Below are 23,300 nucleotides of genomic sequence, written 5' to 3' on the forward strand. Positions count from 1 at the left end.
AATTTTAACTTTCAGATCAGTAAATTATCTAATGTTTTATATTAGATTTGAGAGGTCCCTAGTTCCTATACTGGTATTAATTTTAGGTTGAGGTTACCAACCTGAGCGAATCCAGGCTGGAATTTACATATTATTCTATACTTTATTTGCTTCACTACCATTGTTAGTCTCTTTATTAAGGTTATATAAAAGTATGGGTAGATTAAATATAGGGCTATTGCCAGGAATAATTGGCTATCAAAGCACTAGATTATTGTGATATTTTTGCTCTGTATTTGCGTTTATAGTTAAATTACCTCTGTTTATATTTCATTTATGGTTACCTAAGGCTCATGTGGAGGCTCCGGTTGCAGGATCAATAGTACTAGCTGGAGTATTGTTAAAGTTAGGAGGTTATGGTTTAATTCGAATTTTAGGAGTATTTTCGGAGGTTAATAAAATATTTTGTTGGATGTGAATGAGTCTTGGAATTTTAGGTGGTGTAATTATTAGTCTAATGTGTTTGCGTCAAGTAGATATAAAATCTTTAATTGCTTACTCTTCTGTGGCTCATATGGGTTTAGTGTTAGGAGGGTTGGTTGCTATAAGAGGATGAGGTTTAAATGGGGCTGTAGTAGTGATGGTAGGTCATGGTTTGTGTTCTTCAGGTTTATTTTGTTTGGCAAATATAGTTTACGAGCGTTTAGGGAGGCGGAGTTTGATAATTAGGAAAGGTTTGTTAAATATTATACCAAATATAGGTTTATGGTGGTTTTTATTAGCTGTAGGAAATATAGCTGCTCCCCCAACTTTGAACTTAATAGGAGAGATTAGTTTAATTATTAGAGTGGTTAGATGAAGAAAATTAATTATATTTAGAGTAGGAGCATTGTCTTTTTTTAGTGCCTGTTATACTTTATATATATATTCTTTAAGACAACATGGATTATTTTTAAATACATTATTTTCTTGTTGTTCTGGAAAAATAATGGAGTATTTTGTTTTGCTAATACATAGTGTTCCATTAAATATTATATTTATGAAAGGTTCTTTAATTTTGTGTAATTTGTAGGATAAGATGGCTGAGATTAAAGGCGTTAGATTGTAAATCTAAATAGAAGTTTACTTTCTTATCAATGTAAGGTAAGATTTAAAAGATACTACTTTTTTTGACAGCTTTGAAGGATGTTAGTTTAAATTAACTTAAAATCTTAGATAATCAAAAGTATAGATGGAATAAAAAGGCCGAATAAATTGATTGAGGAACATAAAGGAGACGATAAGATTTTAAGGGGTTTAAAGGAAATATTTCATTTTATTTGGGTAAAGGAAATTGAGATAGAGGATAAAGTAAGTCGGATATAAAAATAAAGAGTTACTAGTGAAGAAAGGAGAAGGATTAATAAAGGAAAGTAGAAAGATGTTAAAATTATTTCTTGAATAATGATTCATTTAGGAATAAAACCAGAAAAAGGCAGTAGACCTCCTAGAGAATAAAGGTTTATTATTGAGACAATTTTAGGAAAAGAACCATGACCAGAATTAATTAAGTGGGGGAAAAAGTATGTTTGGGTAGATGAGAAGTAAAAGGCTACTGAAGCCGAAATTAGAGTGTATATAAAAAAGTAAATCATTCAGGAGGTTTCGTTAATAAGTATAGCGAAAAGTATTCATGATATATGATTAATAGACGAGTAAGCTAAGATTTTTCGAAGGGATGTTTGGTTGATTCCTCCAAGTGCTCCAATGATAGCGGAAGAAAACCCACCTAAAAAGAGAATAATGTGTGTATAATATTCTGAAGATAAATAAGAGATTAAAAATATTGGGGCAAGTTTTTGGATTGTCATGAGAATAATAATTTGGGTTCAATTGAGACCTTCTATGACTTGAGGAAACCAAAAATGAAATGGAGCTGCCCCTAATTTAAGAAGCAGGGCTAAGGAAATAAAGGAGAGTGAGATTCTCGGAATAAAAAATGTTAAGGTTGAAGATAAAATAATAATGGCTGACCCAAGAGCTTGAATTAAGAAGTATTTTAAGGAGGCTTCTGACGGTAATTGATTTTCTTTTGATGAGATTAAAGGAATAAATGATATAAGATTAAGTTCAAGGCCAATCCAGGCTGAAAATCATGAGGAAGAAGAAATGGTCAGGAAGGATCCTGATAAAAGTGAAAGTATAAAAATGATTTTATAAGGTGAGAATAAAATTATAAAGAGAGATTACTCTCATAAATGAGGTATGAGCCCATTAGCTTAAAATTTAGCTTACCTTTATATTATATGTAGAAGTGTAAAGGGCACGAAAAGTTTTGATCTTTCGAGGATTGGTGCGATTCCAATTTACATAAAAAGTGCTAAAGGTTAAGAGGAATAGGTAATAAAGAATTGATCTTAGAATACTTTGAGTTCCTCTCTAGATATTTAGTTATTCTTAGCAGATTAAATGAGAAAGAAGATTAAATTGCTTAGAAAATAAAAAGGAAAAAAACATAAAAGGGGGGTTATTTTGTATTTTTTTTTTATCTATACTAATATATATATACATTTCTTCATATGAAAGTGGTGAATTGAGTATAACTGTATGAGTGAGTTATGTATACCATAACAGAATAATAACATTGAGCACTGTACATTACGATTAATACAGTTATAAGTAGAACCCTTCGTGAGAAAGGAGATTCTACTTATATTTGTATTAATCGTCTCCTTCTAGATTCCCCCATTTCCGTGAAGATATTCCTAACAGATGGTCATGGAGGAAGATAAAACGAAGCCAGTACTTCTTTATAGTAATTTTCTGATAGATACACTGAGAGATAGGTATATGTATTAGTAGATCATAGCAATAAACTAATTGATAAGATAGCTTGATACATATATATCTCTTGTCATGTATGAGCTTCAGGTATATAAATATTGAAATGGTATGAATAATGGCTTACACGCTAGATACACTATGAATGATATATATGTATTAGTGAATTATATCAATGAACTAACTGATAATACTTAACTTGATATATGTATATCTCCTGTTATGTACGAGCTTCAGGTATATAAGATATTGAAATGATATAAATAATGGCTTACACGCTAGATACACTATGAATGTTATATATATATTAGTAGATTATATTATTTACAGGATTGTGAATGATTCGGACAATTTACATTTTAAGAAATGTATATATATATAGACAATAGGGAGAATAGGAGAGTTTGTAAAGTTGAATAAGTGGTTTTTATGTTAGTTGTAGTTTATTTGTTTGGAAAATTAAAACTGTAAATTCAAAGTAAAGCTAAAGATTAGCATTTCACTTACGTTGAAAAGGTTGTCGCAGGAGTGACTTATTTTGGTTGTTTATGAAGACTTGCTAATTATTATGATTAGGAAAAATATTTTTAGGTTTTAGTAGATAATTAGGGAAATAATAATTGTTAGCAATAGATAATAGCACTGTGCAGGAAAGTTGAAATATATTAGTGAAATAAATGGAAAGTATCAGTTAAATTAAGTACCTTGTGTATTAGGGATATTTTACATTAAATATTTATGATATTTTTCCCGAAATAAGGATAGCTAAATTAAGGGTCGAGTTTTTGTGGCAAAAAAATTCAAAACTTTGTTTTAGTAGTGAAATGTTAATCGAGTCTTAAGATATCTGTTTTTTTTTTTTTAAATTCAATTTTTTCTTTGCACTAAGGTAAGGCAAGGTTTAGGAATAGAGGGGGTAAGCTCTTTATTTAATTATTTTAGTTATAAAAATAAATAAAAAGGTATATTTAACTAGGCTTAGAGGTAGCCATGTTTACAGGGAGTTATATCTGAGATATAAGAAAAAGAATATTTATTATTTTTTAAGTAGGTAGGAAAGACTTTTTATAAATTTAGTTTAAAGATTTAAAGTGAATGTATTAGTATATGAATTGTTTATTTTAAATAAATTTTGGAAAATTTAATGAGATTTATTGAAGGAGTGGTGAGTATAAAGGAATTCGGCAAAAGGGTACTTCCGCCTGTTTATCAAAAACATGTCTATATGAGAGTTATATAAAGTCTGGCCTGCCCATTGGGGACTAAAAGGCCGCGGTATTATGACCGTGCGAAGGTAGCATAATCATTAGTCTTTTAATTGAAGGCTGGAATGAATGGTTGGACGAGAAGTAAGCTGTCTTTATCTCGTAGATTGAATTTAACTTTTAAGTGAAAAGGCTTAAATGAGTTAGAGGGACGATAAGACCCTATAAAGTTTATACATGAAGCTGGTTAAGAGTGATTTGGAATGTTAAAGTTTATTATTAGCAAGATGTTTAGTTGGGGCGACTAAGATATAAATTATATAACTGTTTTTTGTTTAAATCAGAGATATTTGTTCATATGATCCCTTATTAGGATTAAAGAGTAAATTACTTTAGGGATAACAGCGTAATTTTTTTTAAGAGTTCTTATCGACAAAAGAGTTTGCGACCTCGATGTTGAATTAAAAATTTCTTTGTGGTGTAGCAGTTACAGAAGAAGGTCTGTTCGACCTTTAAATTTTTACATGATTTGAGTTCAGACCGGCGTGAGCCAGGTTGGTTTCTATCTTCTAAGGAGTTTTAAGTTATTTTAGTACGAAAGGATTAAATAATTGAAATAGTTTTAATAAAAGTCAGAAAAAAAGCAAATACTTTTTCTTTAATTTCCAAAATTAATATTTTAAAGTAAACTATTTTCTGTTTAGAATTTTGAAGGCCGCAAAGGTCTTGATGTGATATTAATAATACTAACAATAACAATTAAGGTAAGTAGCAGATATAAAATTACTAGGGTAGTAAGAGGGAAGGAAGGAAGGGAGTAGATGGAGCTGGTTGATAAGCTGGTTAAATTTGTTTTACTTTCTAAAGTTAAGAATAGTCTAGATCTGAAAAATTTTGATGGAAGAAGTAAAAGATCCAAAAAGATTAGGATAAAGGATAAAGGAAGGGATAAGGTGATTAATAGGCTAGACTTTAAGTGAATTTTAAAGGCTTCGTTGGAAGCTAGAGAAGAGACATAAATGAACAAAATTAATATTCCCCCTAAAAAAATTAGAAATAAAATATATGAAAATCAGAAGGAGGGTCTGAACAGACCTGAAAGTATGCAGATAAGAATGGTTTGTGTAAGAAGGGTAAGCCCTATGGAGAGGGGATGTGTTAAAGTTGAGAACAGAATAGCTATTCTTAAGGTAAGAGGAAGAGTGAAATATAAAATATTATAACTGATTTTGTATAAAGTTCTAAAAATGGACTTCATCTTTGGTTTACAAGACCAAAATTTTTTTTTAAACTACTAGAACCTTTCAATTTAAATAGTTTAGAATAAAACATCGGGTTGTGGTGCCGAAGAGATAAGAAAGTTATTTTAAATTATGATGTGAAGTGCTTATGGTCATTTAGTTAGTTTAGTGTTTTTGTCATTTAGGGCGTTGGTTTTTATTTTATTTAGTTTAGTAAGGTTAAGTTTGGGGTCTGCTTATGTAATTGAATGGGAAATTTTTTCTTTTAACTCTTCTTCTGTTGTGGTAACTTTGATTTATGATTGAGTAGGATTCTTATTTTTAGGGGTAGTTCTGTTTATTTCTTCTATGGTAATATATTATAGAGGGGATTACATGAGTGGAGATAAAAGGTACAGGCAATTTATATATTTAGTTTTTGGTTTTGTTCTATCTATAGGGGCTTTGATTATTAGTCCTAATTTAATTAGTATCCTTTTAGGTTGAGATGGGTTAGGGTTAATTTCTTATGTGTTGGTAATTTATTACCAAAACGAAAAATCTGCGAATGCAGGTATATTAACAGTTTTGTCAAATCGAATTGGAGATGTTGGGATTTTGTTGAGTATTTCTTTACTTTTTATGTTAGGGGGTTGAAATTTTATTTTTTATGAAAGATACTTGAGTGGGGATTTTTTATTATTGAAAGTTTTTGTGTGTGTTGCTGCTATAACTAAAAGAGCTCAAATTCCGTTTTCGGCTTGACTTCCAGCAGCTATAGCTGCTCCTACTCCGGTTTCAGCTTTAGTTCATTCTTCAACGTTAGTGACAGTTGGTGTTTACATTTTGATTCGGTTTAGTGGAGCTTTGGAGGGTTCGTGTGTACAAAGAGTTTTGTTAATTGTTTCTTGTCTAACTATATTTATAGCGGGCTTGGGGGCTAATTTTGAGTTTGATTTGAAAAAAATCATTGCTCTGTCAACTTTGAGACAATTGGGTGTGATAATGAGTATTTTATCTTTAGGATTCGCTGATCTAGCCTTTTTTCATTTACTAACTCATGCTTTATTGTTTATGTGTGCGGGAATGGTAATTCACAGGGTTAAAGAATATCAAGATATTCGTAATATGGGCAGGCTAGTGATATGTATACCTTTAACTAGGGTTTGTATGAATTTAGCTAACCTGGCTCTATGTGGTATACCTTTTTTGGCTGGATTTTACTCTAAAGATTTGATTTTAGAAGTTGCATTTATAAGGGAAATTAATATTTTTAGATTTTTTTTATATGTCTTAAGCACTGGTTTAACAGTATGTTACACATTTCGATTAATCTATTATAGAATAAGGTGCTTTTCTAATATAAGGTCTATAATATTTTTTAGGGAAAATCACAGAAAAATGCTGAGGGGTATAATAATATTAAGGGTTGGAGCGGTAGTAGGAGGGTGTGTTTTAGCTTGAGTAGTATTTCCAGAACCTTATATGATTTGTTTGAGGTTTCTTTTAAAATTTTAGCTTTATTAGTGAGAGGATTAGGGGCCCTTTTAGGTTATACAACTAACATGGTTAGGTCAAGAACTAGATTAAAGTCTGTTGGATTTTATTCTTATGTTGTGTTTATAGGGTCTATATGATTTATACCAATTTTGTCAACTTTTAGGGTATCTCGCTGAAGATTAAGGAGTGGGGAGTCTTTTTTCAAGATTGGAGATAAAGGTTGGTCAGAATATTTTGGAGGTGAGGGAGGATTTGATGGGATAATAAAAGGTTCTGTTTACTTACAATTAAGACAGGAGAATATTATTATAATTTATATAAAAGGATTTTTTATTTGAATTGTTATGTTTTTTATTTTTGTTTAATTTACTTATATATTTTAAATTAGAATTTTGCATTGAAGCTGCAAAGGTGGTTATTAACCTGTAAGTGATATTTTTAGAAGAAAAATCTTCAGCTTTACATTGAAAATGTAATATGTTTTATACACTATAAAAAAGAGAAGTGAACGGAATTTAACCGCTCGGGAAATAAGTTAGAAGCTTTTTCGCTGGCCTAATTCTCTTTGACAGGAAAGAAAATTTCAATTTTATCATTAACAGTAATATGCCTCTGGTTTTGGCTTCTGTCAAAATAAATTAGAGGTTAGTTAACCAAAATTTAGGTCGAAACTAAACGCAATCTTCCTCATCAGTAAATAAAGACATAGAGGAATAATCAAACTATATCAACAGAATGCCAGTATCAAGCTGCAGCCTCAAATCCAAAGTGGTGATTGTTAGAAAAGTGGCACTTGAAAAGGCGATAAAAACAAACTGTTAAAAATGAAGTCCCAATGATTACGTGAAGCCCATGAAATCCAGTTGCTACAAAGAAGGTTGTTCCGTAAATTGAGTCTGTGATAGAGAAAGATGCTTCCAAGTATTCGTATGCTTGAAGGGAAGTGAAGTAAACTCCAAGGAGAATAGTTAAACCTAGACTTTGTATAGCTTCATAGTGATGGGAGATAAGGATAGCGTGATGTGCCCAAGTTACTGTCGCTCCTGATGAAAGTAAAATAGTTGTATTAAGTAGGGGAACTTGGAAAGGATTGAAAGGTTGGATACCTTCAGGTGGTCAAAACATTCCAATTTCAATTGTGGGTGCAAGTCTTCTATGGAAGAAAGCCCAAAAAAATGAGAAGAAAAATAATACTTCAGAGACAATAAATAAAATTATTCCTCACCGTAGGCCTTTTATAACAATTTGAGTATGAAGTCCCTGATATGTCCCTTCTCGAGTTACATCTCGTCATCATTGAATTATAGTTAAAATAATAGGAATAAATCTAAAAAAGAGAAGATCTGGATTAAATTGATGAAATCATTTAATGAGACCTGATGTTAAAAGTATAGCTCTGATTGATCCGGTCAAGGGTCAAGGTCTCATATCAACTAAGTGAAAGGCATGGTGTCTGTGTGATGACATTAATTTACTTCACTGGCATAAAGAGTTCTGAGAACTGCAAATACATAAGATTGAATAATTGCAACAGCAGATTCTATTATAAGGAGAAGAGTTTGGGCTAAAATAAGAAAAAATAATAATTTGGGGGATAAGAAAGATCCTATTCTTCCAAGTAAAGTTAGAAGGAGATAGCCTGCAATTATATTTGCCGCAAGTCGAATTGCCAATGTACCTGGTCGAATAATATTTCTAATTGTTTCGATGAAGACTATAAAAGGTATAAGCACATTTGGGGTTCCTTGGGGTACTAAGTGGGCAAACATGTGCTGAGTGTGGTTTAGTCATCCAAACAAAATAAAAGATAATCATAAAGGTAGAGCCAGGGTCAGGGTTATTGCTAGATGTCTGGATCTGGTAAAGATATAAGGAAGAAGGCCTAAAGAGTTATTAAAAAGAATGAAGCTAAATAATGAAACAAATAAAAATGATAAACCTGGATTGGAGGGTCCTAAAATTGTCTTAAATTCACTATGAAGGGTAGATACAATTTTAAATCACAAATAAAGTCATCGAGATGGTGAAGTTCAGAAAAGAATTGGAATAAATAGAAATCCTAAGAATGTTGATATTCAGTTTAGATTGAGTGAGAGAATACTTGAGGATGGTTCAAAAATGGAAAATAATCTTGTTATCATTTTCAGGACTTTTCTAGAATTGTTGATTTATGAATGAAAGTTTCTGTTTTAATAGGAAGTTTGTAGAAGAAGTTAATGATAAAGAATAAAATATACCCGAGAGTAAATATTAAAAAAAGATTAAATCAAAGTAAGGGCCCTATTTGAGGCATTCAAAAATATCATAAATATGATAACTTTAATCTGACAAACTAATGTTATTTTTTAACTAATTTTAGTCTCTAGAAGTAGGAGAACTACTTTTTTAGGTTTAAAAGACCTAAACTTTTATAAGTTATCTGGAGAGAAGATTAATTATGAATTTCTAGAAATTCAATTCAAGAAAGAGTCTACCGAGATTCTTTCAATTAAAATTGGTATAAATCTGTGGTTAGCTCCACAAATTTCTGAACATTGACCGTAGAATAGGCCCGGTCGATTTACTAGAAACCTAATTTGATTGAGTCGTCCTGGGATGGCGTCGGCTTTTACTCCTAAGGAAGGAATAGTTCAGGAATGGATTACGTCTGCTGCTGAAATAATAAGACGAATTTGAGTATTAAAAGGAATAGGTATTCGGTTATCAACATCTAAAAGTCGTAAATTTGAGTCAATATTATAGGGTGCTATGTAGGACTCAAATTCGATATTTAGAAAGTCCGAATATTCATAGGATCAATATCATTGATGTCCGACGGTTTTAATTGTAACTCTTGAGTTGTTAGTTTCATCTAATAAATAGAGTAGCCGTAGGGAGGGTATAGCGATGAAAATGAAAATGATAGCAGGTAAAATGTTTCAGATAATTTCAATTTCTTGGTTTTCAAGTAAAATCGGTTAATAAGTGAGTTTAGAGCTGAATTAATTAAAATATAACCTACTAATGTAGTGATGAGAATAAGAATAAATATTGTGTGATCGTGGAAGTATGCTAATTGTTCCATAAGTGGAGAAGCGCTGTCTTGAAGTCCTAAGCATCCTCATGTTGGCATTTCTAAAAGAAGGTAATTCCTTCCTGGTAGGAGCTTAAATCCTATACATCTATCTGTCATTTTAGATAATTAGAAATTAGAGGAATTTCTGTGTATCTGTGATCAGCGGGAGGGTAAGGGTGCTGTCATTCAATGGATGAAGGCAGGAAGGATGGTGAAGCAATATTACGTTTTGATATTAAAGCCTCTCAAACAATAATTATGAATCAGAAAACAGCTACTAGTGAAATAAGAGATCCAATTGATGAAACAATATTTCATGATGCGTAAGCATCCGGATAGTCTGAATACCGTCGTGGTATACCATTCAATCCCAGGAAGTGTTGAGGAAAAAAGGTTAAGTTTACTCCTAAAAATATAGTAAAGGAATGAGGTTTTAATCATGAAGAATTCAGAGAAAATCCAGTAAACAGGGGGAATCAGTGAACAATACCTCCAAAAATTCCAAATACGGCCCCTATAGATAGGACGTAGTGGAAGTGGGCTACAACGTAGTAGGTGTCATGAAGAATAATGTCGATTGAGGAGTTTGCTAAAATTACTCCTGTTAACCACCTACTGTAAATAAGAAAATAAATCCTAAGGTCCATAGGAGGGAAGGCGTGTATGAGAATTGAGAACCTTGAAGAGTTCTTAATCATCTGAAGATTTTAATTCCTGTGGGGATGGCAATAATTATGGTTGCTGATGTGAAATATGCTCGGGTGTCAACATCTATGCCTACGGTGAACATATGGTGGGCTCACACAAGGAATCCCAGAATCCCAATTGCTGTTATGGCGTAGATTATGCCTACTGTTCCGAATGCTTCTTTTTTGCCTGATTCTTGTGTAACGATGTGTGAAACTATACCGAAAGCTGGGAGAATTAAGATGTAGACTTCAGGGTGTCCAAAAAATCAGAATAAGTGCTGGTAGAGAATGGGGTCCCCTCCACCAGCTGGATCAAAGAAAGTGGTGTTTAAATTTCGATCTGTAAGAAGTATGGTAATTGCTCCTGCTAGAACGGGGAGGGATAGAAGCAGAAGTACCGCGGTAATGAAAACGGATCATACAAATAAAGGCATTCGGTCTATAGTTATTCCTCTTGTTCGTATGTTGATTGCTGTAGTTATAAAGTTTACAGCCCCAAGAATTGAGGAAACTCCAGCCAAATGAAGGGAGAAGATTCCGAGGTCGACTGAGGCTCCCGCATGAGCGATTGATGCTGCTAGAGGAGGGTAAACTGTTCACCCTGTTCCAACACCCCTTTCTACTATTCCTCTTGTAAGGAGGAGGGTGAGAGAAAATGGTAAAAGTCAGAATCTTATATTATTTAATCGGGGGAAGGCTATATCAGGGGCTCCAAGTATAAGGGGAACTAATCAATTTCCAAAACCTCCAATCATGATTGGTATAACTATGAAGAAAATTATTACGAAGGCGTGGGCTGTAACAATTACATTATAAATTTGATCATCTCCAATTAATCTTCCTGGTTGACCAAGTTCGGCTCGAATAATCAATCTTAGGGAGGTACCTACTCTTACGTTGGTTGTCCCTTATTATTTTGATAGTAAGGTTCTCACTACATGTTCTAGTGTGGGGTAGCTTTTACTTAATGGCCTTATTTGTCTTGGGGTAATACTTACATCATGGCTGATCATCTTGAGTGTCTCTGATACCCTTTCACCAGCCCTCTTCACAGGTTATGTAAACTACTACTATAAAAATATAACTGAATAGATATGTACAGAATATACAATTACAGCCTCACATTTTCAAAACAAAAATCTACACACTCCATAGCTGTTCTCCCACATGGTGTATCTTATTAGCTTTTGTCCTTCTCTCTCTTGACTAACTCGGGGCTAACCAGTGTTTTGACACACTTTAGTCACCCTGGGTATGGTGGCCACAACTTAAATTATAAAAACTCACCCCTGGAGCACACATGATGCCCCAAAAGATAGAAGAAGGACCCAGAGATCCTGCCAGGTTGAAGGTCAGCCACAGAGAGAGAGAGTCAGTGAGAGGGAGAGAGAGAGAGAGCCTGGCTAAGCTCCTCCCACCAAAACAAAAGACTGTTGCCAAGCACAATTCTCCAGTTGCCACAATTCTACCACACCTTAATTTTACTTTTACAAAAAGAAATACAACTTTATAAACTACTTATTTAATTTGTGTGTTTATGTGTCTATAGTATAACCTATTATATTGAGAAAAATAGGCTTGACCCAGCTTCCTCTCAGTCATAAGGTTGATCAGTCCTTCTGACATTTAGAGCAAAGTCCCCATCAATTCAATATAATTAGGTATTCCAGAGTAACTGTTACTTATAAATACATGTTGGGTCCTATAGCCCCATAACACCCCCACCTCCAGACGAAGTCTCACAAAAGCTAGCCGTGTCCCTCAGGATACGGCTAGTAAAAAGTATATTGCTTAAGTCTGAAGGCGGTAAACAAGACTACTAGAAATGCTACATATTTCCTAGCACCATAACTACTCTTCACTTTACTGTTATTTACAACAGATTGCAGAATTTTTTATAAAAGCATTTTAACCATACCCATATACTCAAGGGTGTAACTATTTACAATTTTAGTGGCTTTTAAACAATACACATTACAATGCAAGAATTGCACACAATGTCCACTGTGAAAGCCCGCACCAAAAGGCCTGTGCCTCTGCTATGGTAATCCAGCAAGCAACTGGTATTCCAGGGTGGCATCTTCCTGATCAGGAGACGAGAGTAGAGCCAAACCCAGAGCAGTCAGGTGTACACCAGGCAGGAAACTTCACAAAACATGTCAAGGTGTCTCTCACTTGGTGGCCGAACCAAACAGTGAGACTTCCAGTCAACACTCACGATCCTTAACATGGTCAGGCACTCAAGCCCATCTTCCGAGGTCCCACTCCATACAGATCCTCCAAACTTATGAAGAGGAGGCTGTCATAGAACATGGAGGGGTCCAAGGGACCACAAAGGCAAATCGTCGGGCCGTTTTGTACATAGAGCACACCAAGACACAACATCACATACCTTCCTGAACGTCTCATGTTACCGAAGGTTGTCAACCACTGCCTCAACTCACATTTACGTACACCCTGACCCTCGTCACACTTTTGGCTCTGACTCGACTCCTTCTCAGTCAGATGGCTGGTAGAGAGTACTCAGGCTCGCCGAGAGTCCACCACTGCAAAAACAACAAGGCCAGCACAAGACAAACACTATGTACAAAGTATGCACCATGCATCTACATGAAACATCTAGAGAGAGCATCAGCAACCACATTCTCTGAGCCTTTTATATATTTGACTTCCAAATTAAAAGGCTGTAGGAACAAAGCCCATTTTAAGAGTCTGATTTTAATCACTATACACAGGAACAGGATGAAGAGATCCTGAGACATGTACAAATGCTGAATAGCCAGCCCCAAAATGAAAATTTTCTTTCCTGTGGTAAAATGTTGACATTTAAACTTAGAAGGTTGTTCATAGATAGTAACAGTTCTGCAACCTCTCGCAGTACAACAACAAACACCAAAGACATCTCTTTGCACCCAGGTTGTGTACATCAAGTTTACACAAATACCATCACGTTCTATCTCACACACAAATTTTAAGCACACAATGAACACAATTTGCATTACACACATTAAAATGGTACTGGAACACAGGCCATGGAAATCACATCTTCCTGCCCTATGTTTTAGTTTATTTAAAATGTTTGCATCTCTTAGTGCATAAGTATCAATCTTTCTAATCCTGTAAACCTTAGTTGTTAAATGTACTTTGTGGTAGTCAGTGTTTATGCCCAGGGTGCCATCTAATTTGGGAACCATGAAGCATGGGAATGCCTACCGACTCTCACTAAGCACTACAAACTGGTGTTGGAAGAATTTCACTTCTTCCTCCATCTCCAATTTTTCATACAGATTTTTCCCACACAAAAATTGTTGAATTGGCTCAGCTTCCTTAACAATTTCTTCACGGAGTTTCAACTTTTTCCCATTATTGACATCCCAAACTTTTATAAAGTTCCAAGGTGGCTGAGCCAACTCTCCAACATTTTCCTCATTAAAACCAAGCATGCATTTCCCAAAATCTTTTACACACATGTTATTTCTTAAATACACTTTTGGTATTTCATACAGATTATTGTTTTGCAGCCCTTTACATTCCATTAACACATTGGTCTCTCTGAATTTTTGACATAACTTCAAACCTTTTGACCGGTTACTGTGTACATTATACTCATTCTTTTTCTGCTCAGGGGTGTGGGTTTTATCTCTAACCCCTGGGAACTTCCCCCACAACATATTCAGCTCACAGCAACTTGCCATACAGATTTTCACATGAATTGGCTCCAGTATCAGCACTTCCTCTCCAGCCTCCAGAGTATCATGGTCCACATTATGGTCCCACATCATCATCCTGGTCTGGTTGATGAGCACGTTCACTGGTACCATCCACCTCATACGAGCCAAACAGTATCTGAAACTGAGAAAAAGCTCCGAGGGGGGAGCATCACTATCCTCCCCAAGCCAATAGCTCAGAGATTCCAGAGTGCTTCCCCACTCAGCAAATACAAAGAAAGGGATCCTCTCATCCCAGTTGTTAGTATTGTCTATACCATAGGCTTGCATCATTGTCTAGAGGGCTTGATGTAATTTCTCTATTTCCCCTCGAGATGGAGGGTGATAGGAGATTGCAAAGTTAGGCTCTACTTTTAATTCCTTCAAAACATTTCTAAAAGACTTTGAGGTAAAGTTAGGCCCTTGGTCTTTTTGCACCTCTTGAGGAAAACCAACATGAAAAAAGAACTTCATCAAAGCCCTTAAGACTACATGAGCTGTTGTCTTATGCAGAGGGACTGCTTCCAGGTACCTGGTAGTGGAGCAAATATTTGTGAGTAAATAATCATTTCCCAGTTTGGTCCTTGGGAATGGACCAAGTACATCTACTACCAGCTTGCTGAAGGGTTCACCTGGTGCTGAAATAGAATGAAGGGGAACAGGTTTAATACTTCGACTAGGTTTCCCTATAAACTGAGAGACATGATAGGTCTCAATATACTCTCTGACAGTCTCCCACAGCTGAGACCAGAAGAAATGCCTGGAAACCTTGGACATCACCATCTGGGGACAAAACCCTTGTTCTCCTTCCATCGATACTGCAAATAGAGGTGAATTCTTTGTAAGAGTTTCCTCCCTGAAATGAAAACACTTATTTAACTGTAACATCTTTTCCTCAGCAACAGCGACATTTTCCTGCACAGAAATTAATTGCACCCTAGTAGGTGCAGCCTCTCTCACGCTATTTAACTGATCCATTCTCCAATCATGCTCAGCTCTGGCTGGATCATCCTTTTCTTCAGTTGACTGCAGTTCAACATCAGAAAGCAGAGTTACCAAACTTAAGCCCTCACCATCCTCATGAGAAATATCATGAAGACTGTTGGTAGCATGATCATGAGCCATACTTCTCATGGTGGAACCATCAGGGAGAAGGTCTGGCAGGGTTTTCCTAGCCATTTCCTCCCAACATTTGGGACTTGGTTTCCCCCAAACTAGTTGTTCCTCACTGTCTAACAGGCCCATAACATTATTCCCTAATAAGAGGTCGACCCCTTCGAAGGGAATTTCATCTGAGACGCCTACAGGGAGATAGCCAACTTGGTATGCAGATTCTACCCATAATTTGTGTACAGGTGTCCTTATGGTTGAACCCGTAATACCCTTCAACAATATATCTACCCCAGTATAGGTATCCTTAGACACTGGCAGCACTCCAGCACGTAGCAAAGAGTAGGTGCTACATCCATCTCTCAAGGACAGTATGTTCTCAACTCTGCCTACATCCTTTTGCAAACCAACTGTGGACCTACTAGAAAATATACACATCCTGGGGTCTAGATCCAAAGGTTCCTCCTCACCTTGCCTTGAAGACCTAATGCAGGCAACTGGATGTATCTCTGCAGTTAGAGTCCTCTGGGGTGGTTCCTTCCTTTCCTGATCTCGCCGCCTTGACCAGCAAAACTTTTGTGTGTGTCCAGTTTTGTTACAGTAATAACAGATAAAACTCTTAAAGGTATTTTTACCATTTGGTGTAGGACTGGTACTGTTTACTCGAGGATCTGAAACATTATCTGATTGTCTAAGTAAACTTTGAACTCCAGCTGACTTACCTTTTCCTTCTATTTTAGAGGGCACCTCAGCCTTCATTTGTCCCTGAAAATTCTTGTCCCACTTACCTTTATGACCATAGGACTTGGAATAAGGTTTAGAATGAGTGGGGAAATTTTCAGAAGCAGCATGACTGTTTTTACTTACCAATTCCCTGCGAGCCAAGAATCTGTCACCTAGATCCAGTGCTTCTGAAAGATTATCTGGGTTTTTGTCCTCCAGATATTCTCTGAGGTCAACAGGGATTGTATTGTACAATTCCTCATGAACCATCAGATCTACTAATTTGTTATAGTCTTTATTAACTCCTTTGGAACAAACCCATTTCTTAAAAAGGAACAGTTTCTCATTCCCAAACTCAGTTAAGGTCTGCCCATCCTGAAATTTTTGATTCCTGAACTTTTGTCTATATTTCTCAGGTATCATTTGGTATGCAAGCAATACTTCCTCTTTAATCTTATCATAATCAGAAAAATTTTGCCCCTCCAGAGTCTCTACTCTCTGGAATCCTTTACCCACAAGTTGTGTGTGAACTAGGGTAGCCCACTTCTGTTTGGGCCATCCTTGCTCCAAAGCAGTCTTCTCAAAAAAAGAAAAATATCTATCTGGGTCACTCTCTGTAAACTTAGGGACAAAATTTGCAGCTTTAGTTATGTTAAAGTACTGCTCAGGATCTTGTTCTGAACCTCCTAACCTCTGACGTTCTTCCTTCTTAGCTTTCATTAATTTCATTTCAGCCTCTAGTACAGCTAATTTCAGTCTCATTCTCTCCATTTCCATATCACCTGGAGAAGGTGATCCCTCATGTTCACTGTTAACAGGCATGTTTACTGATGAATTATTACCTTCTTCCCTGAAGCCTAAAAAATCTGAAGACTCATCTTCTGACATAGTTTTTATCTTTAAACACTTGCTTCCCTCTTACAGTATCAGTGGACAAAGTTCCCACAGGCACATAAAATAACACAAATTGAATGTAAACTATGCACATAGCACTTACCATAACCACAACAAAAATGTGTTACTCAACCTTTCTCCCACCTTAGGAGAAAAACAACCTGTAAACTAATATATGAAAGCAACACTTCCACTGACACCACCTTGGTAAATCTTCTACCAGAAACATGCAACTGTTATTACACAATACCAGCACATATAGTTCAAAGAATATTTTGAGTTATTTTAGCAGTCAAATAACTCTCCCGGTCAAGCTCCCATGTTACGTTGGTTGTCCCTTATTACTTTGATAGTAAGGTTCTCACTACATGTTCTAGTGTGGGGTAGCTTTTACTTAATGGCCTTATTTGTCTAGGGGTAATACTTACATCATAGCTGATCATCTTGAGTGTCTCTGATACCCTTTCACCAGCCCTCTTCACAGGTTATGTAAACTACTACTATAAAAATATAACTGAATTCTCAATAGATATGTACAGAATATACAATTACAGCCTCACATTTTCAAAACAAAAATCTACACACTCCATAGCTGTTCTCCCACATGGTGTATCTTATTAGCTTTTGTCCTTCTCACTCTTGACTAACTCAGGGCTAACCAGTGTTTTGACACACTTTAGTCACCCTGGGTATGGTGGCCACAACTTAAATTATAAAAACTCACACCTGGAGCACACATGATGCCCCAAAAGATAGAAGAAGGACCCAGAGATCCTGCCAGGTTGAAGGTCAGCCACAGAGAGAGAGAGTCAGTGAGAGGGAGAGAGAGAGAGAGCCTGGCTAAGCTCCTCCCACCAAAACAAAAGACTGTTGCCAAGCACAATTCTCCAGTTACCACAATTCTACCACACCTTAATTTTACTTTTACAAAAAAGAAATACAACTTTATAAACTACTTATTTAAATTGTGTGTTTATGTGTCTATAGTATAACCTATTATATTGAGAAAAATAGGCTTGACCCAGCTGCCTCTCAGTCATAAGGTTGATCAGTCCTTCTGACATTTAGAGCAAAGTCCCCATCAATTCAATATAATTAGGTATTCCAGAGTAACTGTTACTTATAAATACATGTTGGGTCCTATAGCCCCATAACACCTACTATACCAGATCAGGCTCCGAACACGAAGTACAAGGTACCAATATCCTTATGATTTGTTGAAAAAAATCATCGTTGCGTTACGCTTTATAGTGGAAAAAAGACGTCAAATTGCAAATTTGAAGATGTAGAATTACTAAAGCTTAGGAGGAAGTTTCATAATATAGGTAGCAAAGCTACATTGGCAGCTCTATCAAAACTGTCCTTTTTATCAGGCACTATACTTATTAGGGGGTTAGTTGAAAGTTTATATTTAATTAGGTAGTGTTCTTAGAAGATTAAATCTTAGATTGGGAAAAATGTTTACTTTAATAGGTCGAGAAAAGCTTAAAGTTTGATACTTGCTTAAACTTTTATTTTATAATTAGTGTATATGTATATCCTGGTGAGTAGAGAATGAAAAAATAAAGATAATTTATGATACAATCATAGTTTTGTTATTCGCAGTACGGAAGATTAAATATTGGATTAGGATTTGATTTAGTAAATTATAAAAAGCTTGATAAAATTTTGTGCCAGCAATCGCGGTTAGACTTAAAAGCTTAGTAAAAGTGTTTTAGTTTAGGTTATTCTTACATTTAAAAGTGAATTGAAATTTATAGTAATAAAAGGTGAAATTGGTTTATTGAAAATAAATGGAAGTTGAATTGTAAAGAGGAACAGACCAGGGAATTAAGATATAAACCAGGATTAGATGCCCTGTTATACTTAAAAGATAAAAAATAAAACTTAAATATTAATAGACACGGTCTTTAAATTCAAAGAATTTGGCAGTATTTTAGTCTTGTTAGAGGAACCTGTTCTATAAATGATACAACATGTGGAGAAATTTTCTCCAGGAGGGGGGTATCAGCCCCCTTCAGCACCCTTCAGCCCTTTCAGCCCTGAGGGGCCACTCAGAAGGGGCGAGCGTCTTGTTTACTGCTAGAGTGAGTAATTGATCACAGATGCTATGCCATGTAATCAAGTGACCTCTGCTCCTTGCAGCGGTGTTGCAACGTGTATTTTTATAAGAGACAATACATTCTTACTTAGCAGGACAATTAAGGAAAATCCTGCTCCCACTTTATTACCATAGTAAAAATAGTGTACATTGTTGTTTCTGCTTAAGACAGCAAGAAACAAACATTCTGCTTTGCTTCATCGAGGAGGTGACAAGGATGCAAGGTACTAGGTCAGCGTTTTCTTTTGTGTATTAGGGCAGTGACGGCATGGAGCAGTGTGACGACGCCAGATTACTTTTGACTCTAGAGAGAGTCACACTGACGCCAGGATAACCAACAAAGAACACTGATCTGTGCGTTAGTGTGAATAAAGTGTCTCGCAAAACACGATAAACATAAGAGAGGTGTGATCAGCTTCTCTTGTGATACATTGTGAACAATAAAGACAAATCTTGTTGAACATAGTGTACCAGTGTGCGTTTCCTAGACAATGGAAGACGTGGACATCCAAGGACACTTCAGCTTCTATCAAGTCACCGATATCTGTCGAAGGTGTTGAGAACACCATAGCTCACGTTACAAAGAGCAAGGTATGTTACGAATTTCTTGTAGATCGGGGGATTGCGCAATTCTTGAGTCACAAGGAGTTTGTAATCAACCTATAATCGGCAGTAAGGTGTGGACTTTTGAGTCCAAACAAGTAAGTATTCGTCAGCCATCATCGAATGAAATATGCTGACATAACACCCCCTAGGGGTAATTTATACTTACAAATTGTATCTCTTGACAGCCCACTGTTGTGATGGTTTCGACAGCTTCTAGACCTCGTCTGCAGGGGCGGCTGTGTAGACGATTTGCTGTCATTTATCAGCTAAGTGTTTATATTTATAATAAATTAAACACAGCAGGTAAGGCCAAAAATTCTCAACACAACACGAAGAATCTTACTTACTCTTGTTTAACAGTTTGTATACCGTCATTATTAGGTAACCTTTGTTGGGGTAGTTATTGAAATTTAAGAAGTTAAAGTATATTAGATCAAGGTGCAGTTTATGGGTGAGAAGAAATGGGTTACAATAAAATTTATTTATTACGTATCAGGGATAGAATAGTTTCTGTGAAGGGGGATTTAATTGTAATACATAATTTAGTAAGTTAGTGTGATATGAGAATTAAAATATGTACATATCGCCCGTCACTTCCATTTAAGGTGGAATAAGTCGTAACATAGTAGGTGTACTGGAAGGTGTACCTAGAATTAAATTTACTTTGGCAGAGAATATGCGTTAAATTTATTAGGGCCCTTACGAATTTGAATATAACCTAAAATTTTATGCTCCAGAAGAGTCACAAACGCCACTCCAACTAATACACAAATTATCAACATTAAATATCTCACAATTGTAATAATCACAGCACTATTTCCAATACTTTTACTTATCTGACTCCGCCTGTGCTTCAGATTCATCCACACTACGGCACTAAGCACCTGTTGCTTGGCTGAAGAACTGATTATCTCATTTTATATTGTCTATTGTATATTATTCTGTAAGGCTAAAGGACTCATAACCTTCTTATCTTACTTTTTTTCCTTGTAATGTATTGATAATGCCACTGTTTGGCGAAATGTCTAAAAAATAAAAATTCCCAGGTGTACATTTAAATCTAAATCTACAACTTGTCAGTAATGAATAATATTAATGCTATGATACTTGTTCTGTAGTGACATTCTTCGAAATTTTTCAGTGTTTTTCATAAATTTTCACCTCAACAGCCGTAATTGCATTATATATGCAACTCATTAAAATTTAGACGAATTACTGTTTTATCTCTCAACTATGTGAGTGCCTTCGACAGCATTTATTTATCTGGTCATGGGGTAGAAGTGTTTAAAAAAAGGAGAGACTAATGATAAATCTACTAGTTTTGATCCAGTGATGAATAAATGCTGAAACAAATATCTGACAACCCATCTTCTGTTGAATACTGCACACGTAGATGAGCAAGACATCGGTTAGGTATTTTTAATGTCTTAAAGTTTCTCTTACAGAGCAGGCTTCTTCAGTCGAAAGCAGAGAAGGCAGCTTCTCTCTATTTGACTGAAGAAGCCTATTCTGCAAGCGACGCATTTCGATGGTAAATATACCTAACTATTGCACTTGTGTCTCACTCATCTACATGTCGATATTATACCAATTTTATAATTATAACAACATACGGAAGGTTTTCTCATCTGCTTGAGAAACTCCATTTCTTTCGATTTCTGCTTATGATCTTTTCACGAAAGTAATACCTACATACAAATTTCTTTTTAATTTTATACCATGAATTAGTGAGTGAGTTCTGTTAAATAATTCATTTACCTGAACGTTTATACATATTTTCAGTAATTAAGTGGAAAATAATATGTAATTTTCAGTATAGTGAAAAACTGATAAGTATCAATTGAGTCGTTATTAATTAAACATTTTAGCATCGTCTAAGTAAGTTAAAGGGGCTCGTAATCAACTCTTGATTTGTAGAGGCATTTGTCGCATATCATATTTTTTTGTTACCTATCCAACAGCACAAAAATCTTGTTATATTCATTCAAACCTTTGTAGCTCATTGAATTCTCTGGATTTTATAGATTTGGAGACAAATTTCAATATTTCAAGATGCCTAGATGCATCACTGCTGGCAATATCGTCACTCCATCCAAACATTCTGTTATTTCGTATTAATATTCGTTATTTTTTTAGCTACACATTTTCTTCACATAGCAACATTTCCTCCATATCAAGATTATCACTGTACTTTTATGTTTATTTAAAAATTTTCTAGATCTTTATTTGATGTTTCCAATGTTTAGTCCACAGAATCGACAATGTGGCACATCATCTGGGTTACTGACCTAATCATAACATAGGTGTGATTTATATGCCCCAAATCTTGATAGGGAGTACAGTAAGCTGCTATGGGACGAAATTCATAAGGCATCTAGACATGAAAATGTCGTGTTAATGGGAGAATTAAACTTTAGACAAAGTGATTGGAACATTATGATAGAAAATCTTGAGTCTAGTGACTTTCCTGTAACGATTCAGGATTGCTTTTCAAAAGAGTATATAACAGAACCAACTAGAGGAAACAGTCTGCTTGATTTGGTTCTTACCAACAAGAATCACGTTGTAATAAAGTTGGTAGAATTACCGAGAATATGTAAAGTAAAAGGACACAAGTGCAACTAATGTGACATTTATTGTGGTAACGTTTCGCTCTCCAGGAGCTTTATCAATCCATTACCATTAATAGCTTGATAAAGCTCCTGGAGAGCGAAACGTTGCCACAATAAATGTCTCATTAGTTGCACTTGTGTCCTTTTACTTTACAAGAATCACGTTGCGTAATTTTATAAATATGTTGGATAAATACATGAGTAGGTGTGGGTGGGTGTGTGTTGAACCCGACTAGTCTGGTGCCGCGCTCCTTCCTTAAGTGGATGTGACCTGACCTCACTAGGTGGGTCATTGGTTTAAGCCGAGAGGTGACTTGGAGCTGCCTCGCATGGGCCAGTAGACCTACTGCAGTGTTCCTTCATTCTTATGTTCTTATGTCTACAGAGTATTATTGTTTTTTATTGATTTACATTTTTAATTCATATTTACTTTAAGTATCAGTTATTTCCTGCATTCTCACTTCCTCGAACATTCTGCTATTTGTTGGGAGTTGATGGGTAAGCTGCTGCTTGCACACTTCTTCTTCACGTAATTTCATTTATACAAGTATTTATACATTTCTAATTATATTAAATGACCTGGATATTATTACGAATATGTAGATATACAGTTGTTAAATGGAAGTTGTACCTGTTAAGATAAAGTTCTCAGAGGAACAATCACTGTCCTTGAGAGGCCATTTACAATGCGAACTTAACTACATCGTTGAACGATTTCTGCTCTGAATGGTTTTCATACCCAACATTTTTATGTTTGCTCAGCATTCCACATTTATGAGGAAATGCAGAGATAAGCAAAAAATTTTTTTACCACATCATTTCCACGCAATTACTGTCGATCTTTAAAGGCATATATATAACTAGAAAAAAAAAGACGAGTGTTACGTACCAGTATACACCAAAGTGGAGAACTTGGGCCGTTCAGTTTGTGGCACCCAGGAAGCCAGCAAGAAGTTCATTGCTGGAAAAGTTACACCCTTGAAGAGACAAATATTTTAAATTAATAGAATACAACACCGGGAAGTTGATGAACAAGACACATGTGCAACACTTGGGTATCTACAGTGTCGAAAAGTTCA

General features: G+C 35.4%; 1 protein-coding gene and 2 pseudogenes across 1 annotated transcript in view; 1 reads left to right on the forward strand and 2 right to left on the reverse strand.

Annotated features, from left to right (window-relative positions):
• The window catches only part of LOC128691015 (sialin), a 139,242-nt gene that overhangs the window by 47,972 nt on the left and 67,970 nt on the right, over nt 1–23,300 (reverse strand). The window contains exon 5 of the mRNA XM_070089261.1: nt 23,111–23,198. Coding sequence (XP_069945362.1) covers nt 23,111–23,198 — 88 coding nt within the window. The remainder of the gene's footprint in view (nt 1–23,110; nt 23,199–23,300) is intronic.
• On the forward strand, nt 5,378–7,402 carry LOC138853291 (NADH-ubiquinone oxidoreductase chain 5-like; annotated as a pseudogene).
• On the reverse strand, nt 8,171–8,865 carry LOC138853292 (ATP synthase subunit a-like; annotated as a pseudogene).

The sequence above is a fragment of the Cherax quadricarinatus genome, chromosome 27 (assembly GCF_038502225.1).
Source record: "Cherax quadricarinatus isolate ZL_2023a chromosome 27, ASM3850222v1, whole genome shotgun sequence".
Lineage (NCBI taxonomy): Eukaryota > Metazoa > Arthropoda > Malacostraca > Decapoda > Parastacidae > Cherax > Cherax quadricarinatus.